This window comes from Schistocerca americana, chromosome 7 (assembly GCF_021461395.2).
Source record: "Schistocerca americana isolate TAMUIC-IGC-003095 chromosome 7, iqSchAmer2.1, whole genome shotgun sequence".
In the NCBI taxonomy this organism is placed as follows: Eukaryota; Metazoa; Arthropoda; class Insecta; order Orthoptera; family Acrididae; genus Schistocerca; species Schistocerca americana.
This window is the reverse complement of record NC_060125.1, coordinates 592,055,853-592,072,896: the sequence shown is the minus strand read 5'-3', so window position 1 is coordinate 592,072,896 and position 17,044 is coordinate 592,055,853. Positions and strand designations below refer to the sequence as shown.

The window sequence follows — 17,044 nt, the reverse complement described above, 5'->3', positions numbered from 1 at the left end:
GGCCAAGCACTCCTTGGCCATTGTCAAGCGTTATGACTGCCAGTCGGCTGTTGGTGTGCCCTTATATACGCTAGCTGCCGGCTGTGACGTCGCTGGTGCCCGTGAAATTGCCATATATGGGCATGTTTTGAGTCAGCGTTCGATGTGCCCTCTTCAACCGCGCGATCGCTGGATCCCACGCAGCGCTGAGCTGCAAGCCACCGTCTCTATTCAGGGTGTTTGTGGTAATTTTTATTTCAATAGCTTCCTTTATTAAACTGTCCCAGAAGCCGTTAGTGCGAGCCACGACAGAGGTATCACCAAATTTTATATGGTGACCGTTTTTAAGGCATGCTCAGCTAACGCAGATTTCTCTGGATAGCGTAGGCGATAATACCTCTCATGTTCTTTCCTGTGTTGTTCCACAGTGCGCACTGTTTGTCCGATGTACTTCTGGCCACACTCACAAGGTATTTCGCAGACTCCAAGTGTTCTGAGACCTACAGCGTCTTTAACTGGTCTCAGTAATTGGCTGATTTTCGTTGGAGGCCTGAAGATTGATTTGATCTTGTGTCTTTTCGTCGTGCCAGCTTTGCATTATTACGAGAAAGGATTCACAACACAAGGCAACAGCTGGATGCAAATGGACGTCCTATTATGGCCTTGCACCTGCAGTTATCAAAAACACTCACAGCTTTGGACTGGGAATGGGTCGACGCTGCTACGGTATCTCAACAGACGTCAGCACAGAAACGAACTACAGAGAAGCAGAAAGGAAAGTTCGGCCGCCTTTCGCAACAACAACATGGTGCGGACCACAGATCTTCAGAACGCACCGTCATCAACTTGACGGCGAGAGATATAGACGCGGGTGCAATGTCGGCACTTAAGAAAGGACTTAATTTCGCACCTTCCCCGAGGGACATTCCTGTCTGTGAAATAATAAGCGGTGTTGAACAGGCAGTCCACAACCTCCCACATGAAACAGCGGACAAAATACGGCGAGAACCCAGCTTTATACTGACAAAGGCGAAGTTACCAGCATCCAACATGACCAGGGCTGAGCGCAACGGCCTTCGAGCACTACGTAATGATGAAAGCATTGTGGTACTTCCCGCTGACAAGGGCAATGCCGCCGTAATTATGGAGTTCGAGGACTATGACACGAAGATCTGTGCGCTACTGAACGACGATACTTATCGGAAGCTCCCTACAGAGAACTACAGATATAAATGAAATATTGAAATTGTTCAGCCAATTTAGTAGAAAAGTCTTAAAACTACAGCGAAACCTGTATAATTGGGGCCAGTCCTAGTCCGAATTATAGAAAGTCGGGATCACATAAATGTTTTCTAAAATAGTTATCTGCAGCTGTAATAATGAATCTAACAAACCGTGGACGTAGTAGTTAAGTTGAAATGTAACATTATGCGTCTTTCTCATTCTTCTGAATGATAACGATATCATCAGCAAACAGAAGAACATTTGTAATCTTAACTCCTTTGTTTATATTACATTTTCATTTACAAAGAGTGAAGTCACTGTAAATAACAGAATGAATAGCAGAGTGCCACGTCCTTTTCTTTCTCCTTCGTTAATAACTATTTCTTCTAATAAATTCCTACCTATGTTTGTTACAAAGCGTGTATTTTTAGTCTGTAATATTTGTCTTGTGGTCATTAACTATCGTTGAGTATAGCTAGTAGCCAGAGTTCAGAAGATATGTAATGATATCACAAAAATGTGCGACTGGATTAAATGCGTTGAAGTTTGCAATGCAAATTCAAACATTTAACAAACTTGATGAATACACTACCGCATTTTAATATCCATTTAAGCGATCAAAGAGATAGAATTTAGCGTAACTCATTATGTAAGCTTGAGAAAGCAAACTGAGCAGGTTTCTAAATTGTTGTGTCCCTGTACGCAACACAGATACGTATGTTATTCGTTGTCGGCGTGTGAAGATACAGAATTTTTTGCGAAATGTAATTCTGGATTAGTCGTGTAATCATTAGGCGTATGAAGTTTCTGTAGCCTGTGGCCCCTCTTTTCTTAAGTTTAAGACTTTTTACATAGTAAATTATGGTATATTGCAGTGTTTTATGTCATTAGCATTTCATACGAAAGAAAGTATTCTTGATAACCATTTATGAACAAAAGGTGCAATACGACCGCATTTCAGCTTCGTGTAGGATTTCATTGTTATAGCTATGTAAAAGTAATCATAATCTCCCACCACGTACAATATTTAAGCGTGAATAGTAAAATTTAAAAAAAAAAAACAATTTTTTTATTAGTTAGAACCCTCGTCGCCGTATATGAATGGAAAAAAAACGTTTCTACAGCGAATATTATAATAATGTTAATGATGTTTAAAAAATACATGAAAGAGTCATTTTAATGCAAACGACATTTTTATATGGTCAAACATTTGTTTTGTGTTATATTGTTGTTTTTTTGAGGCAGTTCTTGAGCGGGGCGCAGCGCTTGGATTTAAGGGGACCCTCGGAGTAGATGAAGTCACGAGTCATCGGATGTTTAAACATGTTTGGAAAAAGATTGAGTGTGAATTAAATATCCGCTCAGAAGGCACATCTGTAGACAGTTACGTAATAAATCTTCATGCTCATACGAATTAGTTAGCTATTTCAAGAGTGTAAACAGAAGAACGATTATTAAGTGACACATCAACATTTAAACCTATACCAATGTTTTCATGGTTTTACCATCCGGAACCTTTCCGGCCTACAGGTGAATAGGAGGGGAAGGGAAGCAGCGCGGAGTGGCCGCGCGGTTTGAGGCGCCATGTCACAGATTGCGCGGCCCCTACCGCGGAAGTTCGGGTCCTCCCACATGGGTGTGTGTGGTGTAAGATAGTTTAAGCAATGTGTATGTCTAGGGACCGATGACCTCAGCAGTTTGGTCCCTTAGGAATTCACATACATTTCAATTTTTTATTTGTTTATTTTTTTGTCGGGAAGGGAAGGAATTAGTGGGGATTTACTATAGACGTTTGCATTACTTCTCTACATAATCACCGGTCAGATTTAAGCATTTATCATATCTCTTCATGAGTTACTTAACTCCCTCTGAATATAATTCTACCACATGACTGTTAACCCAACGAGCACAGAACTATTGGCAACAAACTACTTACAATTCGAGAAACATGCAAATAGTTGTCCAACAAATGATACATCCTGAAAAGACGGTTACCACGAATTGTTTGGATAGTTTTCCTCATCATTTCGTTGGTCACGGAAAACGGACGATCACTTTTGGAAGCAACTTATTTTTTGAACCTCGTGTTCGTCAATGTGAAGTTCGTAACTATGTGAAAATTTATTTTTAAAGGGAAATTTGAGGATCTCACGCTACACGATGCAAGATACACACTAGCCCGTACATCAAACAATTGGTCTGTGAGAGGGCAATCCGTTTTCAATGAAATTTACATACGCCATCTCAGTGCAAAACAAAATTACTCATTTAAAAATGTTGGCCCTGAATATTGCTAATATATTTATCGTTAGTCTTACAAAAACTCACTGTACCGGTACTGTTATTATAATTAAACAGCAAATTAACAAAAAAATTAATGCATCTGACTTTCTGATAAAACTGCATGAAAATTCACAAGATCTTTTACTGGTGCAAAACTTCTGAAGTGATACTGATATTATTTTCACAAATACACTCTGGCAAACACCGTGCCTTACATTGGAACATGAACTTTGGTGGTACTTCAATTTATTGGCCTACATGTGGGCACTGAACGCTCATCTGCTCCGCAACTTGTTGCTACTAGGAATAATGGTGTGACTGTTAAAAATCAAATTTATTTAATCATACTTGCTATGTGCAGTGCAAGATAGTATATTACCATTTTTCATAACCGCTTGTCAGTTCACAGTTCGCGATGTGCAATGCGATTGAGCAAGTAAATGAAAATGGTTCAAATGGCTCTGAGCACTATGGGACTTAACATCTGTGGTCATCAGTCCCCTAGAACTTAGAAGTACTTAAACCTAACTAACCTAAGGACATCACACACATCCACGCCCGAGGCAGGATTCCAACCTGCGACCGTAGCATAAATGAAAATGGGAAACTAATCTTAACTAGTGTTAAATGAGAAGAAAGGCTACAAGTTTAGCTCTGCTTCATTAAGTTACAACAACAATACACCTTCTCGTAAGGTCCTCACGTCTAGACAAGTTAGCAAAATATTTCTTAATAACTCCCCTGTGTACTGTTGCCTCCCCTGACACTTGTTTCAACTATAAGACAGGACCATATACTCCATTACAAAATTTCTACAGCAAACTTCAACCATACGCAATGTTCTAGCAACAAGAAGCTACACAGTTACAAATATAAAAAACTAAATTACCTTAAAAGTTGACTTTTATCATTCTTTCATCAATATAATTTCATTTACTCACTATCTTTCCTTAAAACATATTATTACAAAATCCTTTTTGAATAATGCTGCCTCCACAACACAGCAGACCAGCTTCCATCCTTTTCAAATCAAATACTTTGCGTGACTATTCAACACACTCTGCAACTGCTGTTTTCCGACGTACTCTGACAAAGCAAAGTTAACTTCTCTGACCGACATCGCCGGTGTCAAACACAGTCTTACAAAGAATATGATTTTATCGATATTACAGAGACTGAATACATTTATCAAATTCGTAACTTCATTCACATTTAGGGCCAAAACTTCCAGAAAATCGTCATGGCAAATAGCACAGCCCGCCTTCAACTTCTGTCAGCGCTGTGAACATCCGTGTTATCACTCCTACACGAAGGACAGCAATGATGCACAACATATCTACGGAAACTATCGTGGCGTCATTCTTCTCAACTCTGGCTATTAGCTATACTCAACGATAGTTAATGACCACAAGAAAAATATTACAGAAGCTGTTATTTCTGGGAAACGAAATTGATTTATATCATATCATACATTCATGGACAATGTGTTTGTAATTAAGAAGATTTTAGAAAAACACAGTGATGTTAATCGAGAAACACATATGGCCATTTTGGACTTGAGCAGACTTTCGACCACGTCAGTCATGATAGCCAAAGGAAGATTGCTCCTGAATGTGGATAACCTTTATCACCTAACAGAGGTAGTGAAAAGTCTTTAAAAATACACGCTTTGTAACAAACATAGGTAGGTATGTATTAGAAGAAATAGGTATTAACGAAGGTGTAAGAAAAGGACGTGCCATCTGCTATTCATTCTGATATTTACAGTGGCTTCACTCTTTGTAAATGAAAATGTAATACAAACAAAGGAATTAAGATCACAAATGTTCTTCTGTTCGCTGATGTTATCGTTATCATTCACAAGAATGAGAAAGACGCACAATGATCAGTATACCAGCTGAAAGAAATATGCAAGCAATTTAAAATTTATGGTAATAAAACGAAGGTATTGGCAATGCAAGGGAAATATACAGTCAGATCAAAAACTGTTTTAGATAATTCAGTTTGAGAACAAGTCTCTCGACTCTCGTACTTGGGCTGCAATTTACGTTTTGATTTTGACTCCAATATTGAAAATAACAGATTTCAAGTTCCCAGTGGTACAATTAGCAGAGCAATAAGCCATAAACCACAATAAGAGATCACCAAGAAATTTATGAAGTGATGGCGGCTCCTGTCTTATCCTACGGAAGCGAAAACGGCGTTACCAAAAAATTAAGAAAAAATGCAATAGAATTCCGCCTCGGGTGGACGAAGGGCTGCACGTGAAGAGACATAGTTATGTATAAATGAAGATATCTGAACAGAATTATATATTTTCAGCACTAAAAAGATTCAAAAGAATCATGAAAATTGGAGACAACACCTCATGAGAATCACAAGTCGTAGAATTCACCTAGATCCTGAACTACAAGCGGAATAGAAAAACAGGTGGGTAAAGGCAGTAGGCTGTGCCTTGTTAAGGAAGATGTTGACGACGAGATTCCGTAAGTATACAGTACAAATTTCGCAATTGGTATCTTTAGCTTTGAGATTCTTTGCCACTAAGAACACGATTATAGAACGGATTTAGTCATATTGACAGAATCTTCCATCGGTTTTTGGTATAACAACATTATAAAATAAATGAAAAGCACCAGTTTGCTTTTGTTCTACAATATTACTTTTATTGCTAACCGGTTTTCGGCTTACAAGTAAATGTCTGAAGATGGCCTTGTAAGCCGGGAACCGGTTAGCAATAAAAGTAATATTGTAGAACAAAAGCAAACTGGTGCTTTTCATTTATTATTATAACGGATTTAGTATTTGACGGGTTTTTCAATTCTAAAACCAGTTTTTAACGGCTACCGTAGGCGAACGAGAAGAAACGAGGCTTTCTCGCAGCTAATAATAAGTTGATCTACAGATTAAAACCGATTTCATTGAAAATGGTTCTCATAGTAATATACGTCTATATTCACGTGACTACCATGCAACTGACAACTAAGCACCTGGCAGAGGGTACATCGAACCACTTTCACACTATTTCTCTGCCGTTCCATTCTCGAACAGCGCGTGGGCAAAAAGAAAACGAAAATCTTGCCCTGAGAGCTCTGATTCCTCTTGTTTCATTGCGATAATCTCCTTATGTAGGTGGGCGTCAACAAGATGTTTTTGCATTCGGAGGAGAAAGTTGGTAATTTAAATTTCGTGAAAAAAATCTCGCCGGAACAAATAATGCCTTCGTATTAATGATTGCCACCACTGGTTCGTGTATCTTAGCCATAATACACTCTCCCCTATTTCGCGACAGTAAAAAACGAGCTGCCCTTCGAATTTTTTCGATGACCACACCGCACAGCAGTACTCTAGCACAGAACGGACAAGTGAGATGTAGGCTTCTATTGCACCTTCTAAATGATGTATCAGTAAATCACAGTCTTTGGTTCGCCTTCCCCACAACATTGTCTATGTGATCGTTCCAGTTTACGTTGTTCGTAATTGTACCCCCTAAGTATTTACTTGAATTCACGGCCTTCAGATTTGTGTCATTTATCGTGCAACCGAAAAGTGACGAATTCCTTTTAGCAGGTACTCGTGAGGGTGGCCTCACACTTTTCATTATTTAGGGTCAATTGCCACTTTTCACACCATACAAATTCCTTCTCTAAAGCACTTTGCAATTGGTTTTGATCTTCTGATGACTTTACTGGACGGTAAATGAGTACTGCATGTGCACACAATCTAAGAGCGCTACTCACATTGTCTGTTAAATGGTTTATGTAGATTAGGAACAACAAAGGACCTATAACACTAGCTTGGGGAATGCCAGATATTGCTTATGTTTTACTGTATCACTTTCCGTCGATTACTGCGAAACGTGACCTTTCTCACAGAAAATCACGAAGACACTCGCACAACTGAGACGGTACTCCATAGGTACGCAATTGGATTAGAATTCTCTTCTGAGGCACGGTGTCAAAAACCTATCTAAAAATATGCTGTCAATTTGAGATCCCCTGTCGATAGCACCCATTTCTTCATGAGAATAAAGAACTAGTTGTGTTGCACAAGAACGGTATTTTCTGCAATGTGCTTACTTTTCCTGAATGCTGAGCATTTAACCAGTGTATGTACGATAATATGGAATTCATACGACAGCCCCCACAGTGGCTTGCCCAGGGTTGCAATACGTTTGCTACTGAGGGTTTAGCACACGTATTTGGCGTATTATCCTGGTAATACCCAAAACATAAACTATAAATAGGCACGAGCCCACAGAAGACAAGTCTATGTCCGACCTCTCGGCGGATGCCACAGAAGAGATGGAGGCGAATTACCGTAATACTGCGCTCTAAACCTGTATATGAATTAAGGTACAAGACATGCGTTCTGCCGCTAAAACGCACTATGAACATTAGTTACACGTAGAATAACACTGATAACAGGTTATTAGTCTACTACACATTGCTATAGTATCAACCATGGACACATTGCACAGCACATCCTGTTGTTGACCGCGAGTAACCACGGTTGTAATAATCCGCTCTAATGTCAAACATCCTACAACTGCCAACATGAGTAACTTAGTAGATGTCGTGGGTGTAGCGAAGTTGCTCAAGTCACTTAATGAACGCAAAGCATGCTAACCAAATTGTACACGAATCAGGTTCCTTTCAGAGTACGTTGAGACAAGAGCTCCATACTTAGCAATCACACACGACCACTCGCTCGTAGGAAGTTCCGTATCCACAGACTGGTAAGTTGCACAAGTCCCACCAATACCCAAAAAAGGAAGTAATACATTGAATTGCAGATCCATATCACCAACGTTGATCTGCAGTAGGATTTTGGAACATATGCTGTGTTCGAACATTATTACTTACCTCGAAGAAAGAGGTTTATTGACAAATGGAACGAATGGTTCAAATGGCTCCGAGCACTATGGGACTTAACATCTGAGGTCATCAGTCCCCTAGAACTTAGAACTACTTAAACCGAACTAACCTAAGGACAGCACACAAATCCATGCCCGAGGCAGGATTCGAACCTGCGACCGTAGAAGTCGCGCGGTTCCGGACTGATGCTCCTAGAACCGCTCGACCACCGCGGCCGGCTAGTCAGAACGGATTCAGTAAACATCGTTCACGTGAAACACAACTAGGTCTTTATTCTCACGATGTAATGAGTGCTATCGACATGGGGTGAAAAATTGACTTCGGATTTTTACATTTCAAGAGGGCTTTTAACGCTGTTTCTCACAAAAGATTTCTAGTCAGACCGCATGCCTATGGAGTATCGTCTCAGTTACGCGACAGGATTTGTGATTTGCAGTCAGAAAGGTTACAATTCGTGGTATATAACGAAAAATCATTCAGTAAAACAGAAGTGATACCTGTCGTTTTCCAAAGAAGTGTTATAGGCCGTCTGCTGTTCCTGATCTACATACACTATTTAGGAGACAGTCCGAGCAGCCCTCTTAGATTGTTTGCAGGTGATGCTGTCATTTGCAGTCTTGTCAACCCATCAAATGACCAAACCAATTGCAAAATGATTTAAACAAGATATAAGCTAGCGCGGAAACTGGCAACTGACTCTAAATAATGAAAACGTGAAATCATCCATGTGAGTGCTAAAGAAATCTGTTAAATTCCGGTTACACGATAAGTCACACAAATCTAAAGGCTGTAAATTGAAGTAACTTAGCGAGTACAGTTACAAATAACTTAAATTGAAACGATCACGTAGATAACGTTGTGGAGAAAGCAAGCCAAAGACTGCAAATTATTGGCAGAACACTTACGAAATGCAACAGGTCTACTAAAAAGACCGCTCAACACTACGCTTGTCTTCTGGAGTATTGCTGAGCAGCTTGGGATCCGCATCGGGTAGCAGGGACGGAGCACATCGAAAAAGTTCAAACAATGGCAGCTCGTTTCGTACTGTCGCCAAACAGGGGAGAGAGTGCCACGGGTATGATACGCGAATCGAAATAGCAATCAATAAAACAAAGGCGTTTTTCGTTGTGGCAGGATCCTCCCACGAAATTTCAGTTTCCAACTCTCTCCCCAGAGTTTGAAAATGTTTTGTTGGTACCCATCTAAATAGGCAGAAATGATTATCATAATAAAATAAGAAAAAACACAGCTCATACTGAAAGATTTAAATGTTCGTTTTTCCCGCACGCCGTTAAAGAGTGGAACGGTAGAAAAATAGCTTAAATGTGGTTCGGTGAACCCTCTGGGCGGAACTTAACAGTGAACTGCAGAGTAATCATGTAGATGTAGTTTGGTTTCTCTTGCCCTATCATGGGTAGGAGGCGGCAGAACTCTCCTTGTGCCTTTGACACTAGGTCCAGCTGTTGATACATGTAGCGTGTTGGTGTCGGGTAGTCAAGATCTCGCTAAGCGAGTACCCGTTCTCATTTCCCGATGAACATCTGTAATCGGAACATGACTTAAAGAAGAAACGTGATTATATTTTAACGTCCGGCAGACGGCGAGGTCGTTAGGTGACAAGAGAACTTTGGTGCGCATGTTGGTGGAGAGTAGGAAAGGAGGTCGGCCGTTTACAAAGGATCCAACCACGAATTTGCGATAAACGGTTAGGAAGCTTTAGCGGACATTACGAAACATCAGCCGAACAGCACAGCAATTTCAGACGTAGTAGTGCATCGAAACACTTCTACAGGTTTAATGTTACAAGTGCAAAGTAACATTATTTTAGAAACAACTCAAACAAATGAACTCGGTATATGTGATATTTGTTTCGAGGGTGTTAAAATTCCTCTGCACCTCTATATTATGTCGAACTGACGAGATACTAGCTTATTGCAAACTATGTTACATGTTCTTGCGCAATCGAAAAGTAGGTTTTGCAGACGGTACTCTAGTTGTACACCACGTCCATTACTGCAAGTCGTGCAGGTGGAGAGAACGATGACGTAGCACCCGTGCCATCTGTTAGCCGCGCTAATTCGCTCCCCGGCTGTGTGCCGCATATGTGCTGACACAACAGATAACGCCACTCAAACAAAACAGACTGGGATTTTCCTCTTTTGGCGCAATCAAAGTCGTAGATAATAATCAAAACTCTTTCAGAAATGAGAATACATTCGTGCTTTGTAAAATCCATCGAGAATCAAATATTGTTGTTGTTGTGTTCTTCAGTCCTGAGACTGGTTTGATGCAGATCTCCATGCTACTCTATCCTGTGCAAGCTGCTTCGTTTCCCAGTACTTGCTGCAGTCTACATCCTTCTGAATCTGCTTAGTGTGTTCATCTCTTGGTCTCCCTCTACGATTTTTACCCTCCACGCTGCCCTCCAATGCTAAATTTGTGATCTCTTGATGCCTCAGAACATGTCCTACCAACCGATCCCTTCTTCGAGTTAAGTTGTGCCACAAACTCCTCTTCTCCCCAATTCTATTCAATACCTCCACATTCGTTATGTGATCTTGGAGTGGTCGTACAGATGCCTGAGATTACACCTATTTTGATAAATCATTGTGCAAGATCGTTCGGTCACACTAAAATCACAATGTACTGAAATCCAGCTTGAAATAATTTTGCTCACGAATCTTAAAATTCCCCGAAATTTGATCAGATCCAATGACAAATGGAAAGGATAATTTCAAGCTGATTACGTCTCTTCAAGACAAAGTTCGAAGATCATAACGCTTGGTATGGGAAAATTTTAATTAATCATAAATATTTAATCTAAGCACCTTTTTAGATTTCATTAACAATGGAGAAGGAACAACAATTTATTTTAGTCTACGTACCATAGAATTAATTTTATTCAGATGAGCTCTCCGTTGCATGAATTAGCTGTTTACTCCTTGTACAGAATTATCTGTGATAATTATATATTGTTAACTTCGTGATTTTGGTAAAATGAGGTTCATGTTTTTTTCTTATGTTCTAGAAATTCGTAACGTTGGAAGCAACTACAATAGAATTCACGTTGTATCTCGAGTGGGGAAGAAAAGTGAAAATGCAGAATGACTGGAATGTTAGTTTTTTTATTATGAATTGTAGCAAGAGTCTGAAACCGTATTCTGTACGTGAAACACAGTCGCATTTTAGAAGGTATTTTTTAATGGTAAAACGGAAGTATCATAAGCTGACGAATGTTTAACCACCAACCGATGACAGTTGCCAATATTTCTGCTAAGAATTTGAAATTCTTATATGTCCGCGTGTTAATGAACAAATACTTCTGCTATCAAGAACAAGGACAAATCCTGCAAAATAAAGTAATAATGGTTTTTGTTTGTTTGGAGTTTCAGAGTAGTGACCTGATTTTTGGAAGCACGGTATTAATGTACTTGTACGCAAGATTTTTAGAGAAGAGTAGCGGCATCGCAGAAGTCTAGCAGTTTCAGAACAGAAAGCGAAACTCTCTGGCCAGAGTACATAGCATGGCAGTCGTATGTAAGCTGTCAGAGTACGGCGTGGAAGATACGGCTAAGGATGATGTAAAATCGTGCCCGGAATAAGGTCTAAGGTAAAAACAAAGACTTTTTATGTAATTGTTAATCAAATGGTTTTCTGCGATCAAAAAAAAAAATCTGCCGAATTATGATATAACGATGATTCGAAAACCGAGTTGCTATCGAGCTTTGCGGAAAATCCCAAAATATCGAGTCCGCCAGAAAAATGTATACTCACTGTAAGAAAGGAAAATTATTACTTATGTGTTTATTTTACATATAATAATTGATCGCACATGTTGTATAACCTTTAGTTTAGCACATGGTTACTTTAAATATTCAAAATGTTCACCGCTGGCGGCTATACGCAATAACAGAACGATGAGCGGTCGCGGCAACTACGTCAGTGGAAGCCGCTGCACATGTCGCTGTAATCCCCTGGCGAAGTTCCTCCTGCATGCGTTGCTTGTATCAATAGACGTTATCTTTCAGAGTTTCCCACAAGTACATAGGTGTTAGATCTGGCGACCGTGAAGAAGACCACTTCATCAGCTCCATAAAGCGCACGTATACCCGGCAAAATTGAGGTGCATAACATTTCCAGGTACCCTTTTCCAGTGACAGTAGCATAAAAGAAAAAGGGTCCTGCTAAGCCTCTAGATGATAGTCCACACCACACGTGAACGCCCGGTAGAGAGACTGTTTTATCCACATAAACATGCGGATTTTCCGGTGCCCAGTACAAACTGTTATGCCGTTTCACGATTCCATTAAGTTTAAATTGTGCCTTGTCACTCCACTCTTCTTCGTCACAAATTGTTCCTCATTAATCACCATTTGCTGATGCCCTTCGCAATATTGGATTCGGCGATCAGGATCGTCATCATTAATCGCGTGCAGTAATCGTGGAATGTAAACTTTCCACTTTGCAGATTTCAGAATTCTTCGTACATTGGTACTGCTATGAAACTTCCTGGCAGATTAAAACTGTGTGCCGCACCAAGACTCGAACACGGGACCTTTGCCTTTCTCAGGCAAGTGCTCTACCAACTGAGCTACCCAAGCACGACTCACGCCCCATCCTCACAGCTTCACTTCTGCCAGGCTCTGGCTAAGCCATGTCTCCGCAATATCCTTTCTTTTAGGAGTGCTAGTTCTGCAAGGTTCGCAGGAGAGCTTCTGTAAAGTTTGGAAGGTAGGAGACGAGGTACTGGCTGAAGTGAAGCTGTGAGGACGGGGCGTGAGTCGTGCTTGGGTAGCTCAGTTGGTAGAGCACTTGCCCGTGAAAGGCAAAGGTCCCGAGTTCGAGTCTCGGTCCGGCACACAGTTTTAATCTGCCAGGAAGTTTCATGTGAGCGCACACTCCGCTGCAGAGTGAAAATCTCATTCTAGACTAGTACTGCTAACCCCCACTTCATGTGCACATTGCGTAGCAGACTTCTGTGAAAAATTAACAAACGTTTCCAACACGAGAGCCGCCGATGCAGGACTTGTAGCTGTATGCTGTCTTCCTGATCTTCCTTTGTGGATATCGCAAATCGTCCTATGCAATTAAATCTTGACAGTGACACGTTTAATTGTTAAGCAGGTTGGTAGTTCTGATTCAAACTCCCGTCTCCATTGGCGTTGCACTTCAACGGCATTATCAAACTTAAAAAACCACTTCACAATACATTTTCTTCTGCGGTCACCAGTCGCCTAGAACTTAGAACTACTTAAACCTAACTAACCTAAGGACATCACACACATCCATGCTCGAGGCAGGATTCGAACCTGCGACCGTAGCGGTCGCTTGGCTCCAGACTGTAGAACCTAGAAGCGCACGGCTACTGAGGCCGTCTGAGGATGTCACGGCGGTCGGTCGGTACTGTTGGGCCTTCTTGGACTGTTCAGGCGGAGTTTCTTTTGTATACGATCGAAAATTCATTTTAGAGGATCGTTAATGTAGCTTGCAATAAATTGTGTATATTATGTTCTCCCCAGTGTTTTTCAGGAGTTCGTATTACTATAATACTTCGTGCAAACGATGTAATGACAATGCGTTACTTGCACTTTTCCCAGCGGATAGAATAGTTCATCATCTTGCAGGGGAGCGTCTGGGATATTATTATTTCTTCTTATGGTATTGCGGATGATAAACTTTCAACCCTGCTGAAGGGCATATGTAATGTGCGACGCTGACAGCCTATAGGATGAACTGGTACCCTTCAAAAACGTACTCATTTAAAATGGAGGCACTAACCGTCAAATTTATAGGATTCTACAAGCGAGAACGTCAGACCATCCAAAGAAAAAGCAAGAAGAAAGAGATGGAAAAATCTACGGCTTTTCTGCCGTTTGTGGGAAATGTTTTTACCCAAACTGCCAGAATAATGATAAAGTACATAAAGTACATATGATCTTGCCACGGGCCAAGATAGCATCTCTTCTGAGATCTGTGAAAAATGGTCTACTTTCAACAAAAGCGGGTACAAATAAAATGCCTTGTCGTTGTGGTAAGAGGTACGTAGGACAAACAATACGCATCACGCGAGAGCGGTGCACAGGTCAACAGCGACACACCAGCGTTCTGCAGCGGCTCAACGTTGTACTCGCACTGGCCATTCGGTGGACTACGGGGACGTATAGGTACAGGCCACAGCCTCATCCTATCGGTACTCAGTAGTTCAGGAAGCTGCGCAAACACGATTAGCAGACAGCCTACTCAACCGAGAGGAGAGTTTCCAGTTCGACAAATCATGGAAACCCTTTATTTCACGTCTGCGCCGCTGGAGGAATATTGTTCCGAGTCTTCACTGCCAGGCATTCCAACAAATGCAGTCCATTTTAATAATCATGCTCATAATTAGTGAGCTCTGTGGATTTGCTGACTCTGCTTTATTTCACTCTTACTAGGGTACCGCGCCAATTCGTCACCACCGATTTCTACCGAATTCGCTGCACATTCAGGGCTCGGCTAGGAATGAAAGAGACAGAAGTGGACGTTCCAGGTGGTCACGCGTATGAAAAAAATAGAAATTTTACGCGGGTCGGGCGAGACATGAGCCCTTTGTGTTGGCGTAGTTTTCAGGGGGCAGTTAGAGCAGCGGGAAGAGTACAGAACGGCAATCTGAGGATCCTGGCATCGATTCCCTGTCCGGTAACTGCTTTTTATTTTCAATTTCTACGTTACTTACACCGGAAGCAAATCGAGATAACGCTCAGTATAGTGTATTTGATGTGATGAAACCCTACGCGCAGGAGAACAAATTTCTTCTATTGAATGACTCGTGGGGAGGGCATCAAACTCACAATTATACGACGAGGATTTTGGAAAAGTAATTCCCCACCCCCCCCCCCCTTCTCCTCCAAATGGACTCCGCTAGAGCCATCCTGCGATATCCAATTTTATCGTCTGCTAAAACATTTGACCAAAGAGCATCAAAACTGCTCTTATCTCGTCCAGAGAAAAAAAAATCACGTTCTGAGCAGACTGCTTCAAAATACATTCCGCTGTACGTCACTAGCTATTCTCAAGAATATTTGGCGAAATGATGCGCTACGTGTGGTTTGCCGACGAACTACGCGATGAGAGACAAACTTTTATGAATGTAAGCCGAGTATTTTTTTATAGCAACTGTAAAATAACAATGTAACGGCTTTATAAGGAGTGCAAGACGCCGCGAAAATTTCTGATTTCCCTGTTTTTACGATGAACGTTAGTCCAGTATGTGGAAATCATCAACTGCAAAAAAAAAAATAAGTGTCTAATTTTATATACGAAGTTTTTGTGCACGCCTTACAACCACTTCTGGAAATTTAATTGCAATCCCACATTTTCCTTTGCCCTTTGTTCTATGAAAATATCAACAAATACAATACAGTGAGCATTATTTAGGTTGATGAGTTCTCCTCGTACCACACAAAATTAATCATAGGTGATTTTAATGCGAAGATAGTGCAGGAGGAAGCATTCCGGCCTACAATTGGGAAATAAAGTTTGCATAACATTTCGAATGATAATAGCACAAGGGTGGTTAATTATGCTGTTTCAAAAGACATGATTGCTGAGAGCACATCTTTCAAAAGGAAGAACATTCATAAAGCAATTTGAGTCTGTCTGGATGGACACACCCGAAACCAAATTGATCATGTTCTTGTAGATCGGAGATGGCACACTAGTAAAGAAAATGTTAGGACTTTCAGGGCAGCAGACTGCGATTCTGATCATTTTCTTGTAGTTGCCAACGTTCACCAACGGCTATCTACAGCAACATCAAGGTGTCACAATGCAGAACATGTTAGGTTCGACACTGAGAAGCTAAATGATGAAAACTTTAGAAGAAGGTACATTATAGAAATTTCAAATAGGTTTGATGCTCTCAGGACACACGAAGATCAAGACGAGGATGTAAATAAACTGTGGATCACTGTGAGGAATAATATCAAAGAGGTACCGAAGGTCACTATAGGTACAATTAAGAACAGGGGGAAATCGTGGTTTGGTGAGGAATGCAAGAAATTGGTAGAGGAAAGGAGAAAAGCGCGATTAGATTGGAATAGAATGGGAGACAGAAAACGAGAGGAGTTCTTGAACATGAGAAGGGAAGTTGGTCGTAGGCTACGGGCAAAGAAGAGGGATTATTTGAACAATCAAATTAAAAAAAACGGAAACAAACAGTAAAACAAAAAACACTAGGGGACTTTACCTGGACATAAATGGTTATAGGAAGGGGTTCAAGGCTAGGACAAATGCACTTCGAGGGGATGCATGTATTAAATGTACACCAGGAAGCAGGAAATGAGCAGGCGTACGAAATACATACAGCAGAATCCCAGATACCTGAGCCAACGTTAAAGGAAGTAAGAGATGCAATCAACAAATTGAAAACCATAAAGCACCAGGATCAGATTGCATAACTGCAGAATTAGTTAAAAATGGGGGACAGAAATTGTTGGAAGTAGTTCACAAAGTGATAACTAAAGTATGGAACTCAGAGATGATACCTGAAGAGTGGCAGGAGTCGATTCTGATCCCAATTTTTAAGAAGGGCGACAAAACGGATTGTAGTAATTATAGAGGAATTTCGCTATTGCCATTATGTTCCAAAATTTTCTCGAATATTCTGCTAAGCAGGCTTACCCCACATGCAGATGAAAATGTGG

At 40.8% G+C, this 17,044-nt stretch overlaps 1 protein-coding gene and 1 non-coding gene across 2 annotated transcripts in view; both read left to right on the top strand.

Annotated features, from left to right (window-relative positions):
- Nucleotides 1–636: 636 nt before the first annotated feature.
- The window catches only part of LOC124623120 (prostaglandin reductase 1-like), a 43,005-nt gene continuing 26,597 nt past the window's right edge, over nt 637–17,044 (top strand). The window contains exon 1 of the mRNA XM_047148909.1: nt 637–831. Coding sequence (XP_047004865.1) covers nt 637–831 — 195 coding nt within the window. The remainder of the gene's footprint in view (nt 832–17,044) is intronic.
- Nucleotides 13,148–13,222, top strand: Trnas-uga. Its single transcript has one exon. It is a non-coding gene; the product is annotated as a tRNA-Ser (tRNA).